The sequence below is a fragment of the Histoplasma capsulatum genome, genomic scaffold (assembly GCF_000149585.1).
Source record: "Histoplasma capsulatum NAm1 scaffold_1 genomic scaffold, whole genome shotgun sequence".
Lineage (NCBI taxonomy): Eukaryota > Fungi > Ascomycota > Eurotiomycetes > Onygenales > Ajellomycetaceae > Histoplasma > Histoplasma mississippiense.
Window position 1 is genome coordinate 3168468 of NW_001813982.1, and position 3475 is coordinate 3171942.

A 3475-nucleotide genomic window follows, 5' to 3' on the forward strand; every position below is an offset into this window, starting at 1 on the left:
ACCTGGGGGGCCTTTAAGAATTTTTGAGATTCCGCCCTTTGAATCGACCGTGAGCGTGCCCTCTCGCAGGACGGCAGCGGAAAAAACACCGCTGTCATGATTGGGGAAGTTTGCCAGAACGAGGACCGAACGGTACAATAGTGTAAAAATCCAAGTCACGCTGTACGATCACGTCAAGGCAGAGGGCATTCTAATGTAGTGTCCGCCAGGCGTTACAAAGATGTTAAGGCGACTCTTATCTCGGCTCCCGTCGCGGAATGGAAAGATGCCATCGGTCATTGGCTACAACCTTCTGCACGAAGTCCACAAAGCATACCAAAGAGATGGGGTCCATAGCTCCAAACTTCGACGATTTCAACCGCCAGAGCCATGCCTCTCCTGACGAAGCGGCCGTATTAGACACGATCGAAGAACTCGAGCAGCTGGACTCCCAGCTGGCCCAGCGAGAGAGCGAGCTAGACGAACGCGAGCGCCACCTCAACCAACGACAAGAGCAGCTGGACGAGCGTGCCACCCTCGTCGATGAACGCGTCAGCAAGCTCCAGGACAATCTCCAACGTCTGGCAGACGGAAGGAACCGACTGACAGAAGCATGGGGCAACTTTCGCACCGAGGAAGCCGCGCTCGCCGCTCAGAGGCAAGAGCTACAGCGTGAGCGTCAACGAACGGAGCGTCCAACCCAAGTCGACAGAACGGACGCCGATTATGACGATCCTCTCGCCGAATCCGCACGACGGCTCGACGCCTTATTCGAGGAGGGTTTTGAGCCGCCTCCTAGGACCTTGCGGACATCAGCAATGCCACGAGGACCACGTGGTGCAGGGTTGGGTGCGCTCGGGGGCAGGATCCGCCGCTCAAATTTGACGAGAGATAGGTTCAATTTCGTCCGCGAGGCAGACACCCCACGCTTCACCTATGACGCGGACGGAAATCGAGTGCGCAGAGAGCAACCGCCCGCAGCACACTTGGGGGAGGAAACCCGCTCCGCCCGTGATACTGGCGATCTTCCATGGGACGGCAGACCCCGTTCGTCCTCATGGCAAAACGGTAGCGCAGGTCGCTACACTGAGGGTGACGACCGCCCAGCGCGACTAAGAGCTGGCGACGTTATGTTGTTTGACCCGGCAGAGACGGACGTAATGGCGTTCATCAGTCGCCTAGAGTTCATCGCCACTCAAGAGGGGGAAGATGCGGTGCTCCGCGTGTTTCCGCTGTGTTTGAAAGGTCAGGCGTTAGAGTGGCACAACGGCCTGTCTGCCGAAATGAGGAAGGATATGAGCGCTTCCCTCCTTGCCACGATTAGCGAGCTGGGGCGCGAGTTCCAGCTATCTGAGGGAGAAGCCTGGGCGAAAGCCCAAAGCCTGCGATTCTCCTTCGACAAGTCGGACGAGCTACCGCTGGCGCTATACATCTCGCGGAAAATTAACCTGCTGCGAGCCGCCTCAATCTCTGATTCCGCGATGGTGAAGAGACTCCTATGGGAAGGTTTGGAGTCTAACCTGTCCTTGATTACGCCCCTCATTCCCACCGAGCGCTTGGATGACTTCCGAAGGAGGATTAGGGACAATGAATCAGCCGCCCGACGCGCATGGGCCGATCGAAAGGCCCAATTCGCCGAATACATACGTAACTCCAGGCGCTTCGACCAAAATAACGACCGCCGTTCTTATCGCACCCCCTTGGCCAAGCAACAGACGGAAGCCATCAAACCGTCCGTGCCTGCCGCAGATCCTGGGGCAATTCCCCCAGTGGGCGCCCCCACGACGAGCAAGCTGCCGATTAGGCGTACAGAGGGAGGAAAGCCGCCAGCGCCCGCAGCAGGGTGCTACGTGTGCGGAGGCCCTCACTACGCCAACCGCTGTCCCCGGAAGGGGGAGGCCAACGATCGCCCAGCAAATCAAGTCGAATTGGAGGGTGCCGGGGAGGAAGACGACGACCTGCTGGATCTAGACCCCAGTCTAGATTCCGACAGTGAGTCGGAAAAATAAACAGCGAGGTGGGCGCTGAGGGGCCTGCCTCGTCCACGGACGCTCCCTCAGACGGTTATCCGAGCATATTTAACGCCGACATATATGCTATTGCGGCACGCGATATCCCTACAAGCGATCAAGAATACGTTAGCGGACTGCAATATTTGCCCTACACCTTCCTTACCATTCCTGTAGTTACGCCTCGAGGCGATCTTTCAGTTTGCATCGATACAGGCGCGGGTATATCGCTTATCGATGCAGCGATAGCGAGCTTATTCTTTCCCCATTGTCAGCCTACTCCTATGCCACATAATCGGCGCGTGGGCATTCGAGGAGTCGGTTCAGATACAAACGAATCGAACCTATTCATAGCGACGGCTCTCACCTTAAAGGCGGACGACGGTTCTCTTTTCATCGTAAAGGGCGAATTCCACCTAGTGCGATACCTCGGATGCAATATGATTATAGCGAACGATATATTGTCATCAGCGAAGGCCACCATTGACGTCCACGGCGAGCGCATCATATTCCATAGCAAATATTCCATGAGTGCCAAGGCCACTAGAGGCGCCATCCGCGCGGGTAAGAGCTCACAGCCGCCCCGAAGGCAGAAAAGGATCGCCATCTGCTCCGCGGACGCCAACGTCGTCAATGATCCAACCTCAGAATCGCCCCTGTTTCCTGCCTCGCATGCGGAATTATTCAACCTACAGCCTGTTCTATTGACGGATGCAGAAGACCATGACAATCCTCTTCAGATTCCCACGGCGGACACCCTCGCCGAGCGAGTTGAAGCAGACGTATCAGATCACTGGGCGGCAGGAGACCGCGCAGCAATCCAGCAAACCATCGACCGGCATCATAGACTATTTAGTCCCAGCCTGGGCCTATTTTCGGACGGGATAAAGATGCCACTACGATTCGTCAATGAGGACGACTTTTCCGGGCTAAAGCAACGGCCTTACCCTCTTTCGCGGAGAGACCGGGAGGTGGCGGATCAAATCTTGGACCCGCTCGTACAAAATGGGAGAATCGAGAGGGTCCCCCTTGGGGACAAGAACCCTATCGCTTCCCCTGCATTTGTGGTCTGGCACAAGGGAAAGCCGCGTGTAGTTGTGGACTTGCGGAAGGTCAACTTACGATTGCTCCCGAATGCATACCCCTTGCCGACGCAACAAGATGTGCTACAGTCGTTAGGAGGTTCCACAGTGTTCTCGTCAATGGATATCCGCCAAGGCTTTTTTCAACAACCCATAGAAGATGGCGACCGCTTTAAAACCACCTTTCGTCACTCCGCACCGAGGTCTCGAGCGGTTTACCGTCGCTACAATGGGGTTGGCAACCTCGCCCGGGTTCTTTCAGCAACGTATGGAAGAAATCCTAGCGAAATTCTTATGGCGATTCGCGTTGGTCTATGTCGACGACATCATTATCTACTCGCGTTCGCTAGACGACCATCTCCATCACATGCCAGAAGGTATTCTCAGCTCTCGAGGCGTCCGGGG

The 3475-nt window shown here is 56.1% G+C and overlaps 2 protein-coding genes across 2 annotated transcripts in view; both read left to right on the top strand.

Annotated features, from left to right (window-relative positions):
• Positions 1 to 323: 323 nt before the first annotated feature.
• Positions 324 to 2763, top strand: HCAG_00916 (predicted protein; the record flags this gene model as incomplete). The annotated part of the gene is made up of 3 exons (XM_001543820.1): positions 324 to 1971; positions 2166 to 2552; positions 2729 to 2763. The coding sequence occupies 3 exons, from the start codon at positions 324 to 326 to the stop codon at positions 2761 to 2763; spliced, it is 2070 nt and encodes a 689-aa protein (XP_001543870.1).
• A 467-nt stretch (positions 2764 to 3230) lies between these two features.
• HCAG_00917 (predicted protein) overlaps positions 3231 to 3475 on the top strand; it is a gene marked incomplete at both ends in the record, with an annotated part of 2144 nt that continues 1899 nt past the window's right edge. Inside the window, one exon of the mRNA XM_001543821.1 lies at positions 3231 to 3447. Within this exon, the coding sequence (XP_001543871.1) occupies positions 3231 to 3447 (217 nt within the window). The remainder of the gene's footprint in view (positions 3448 to 3475) is intronic.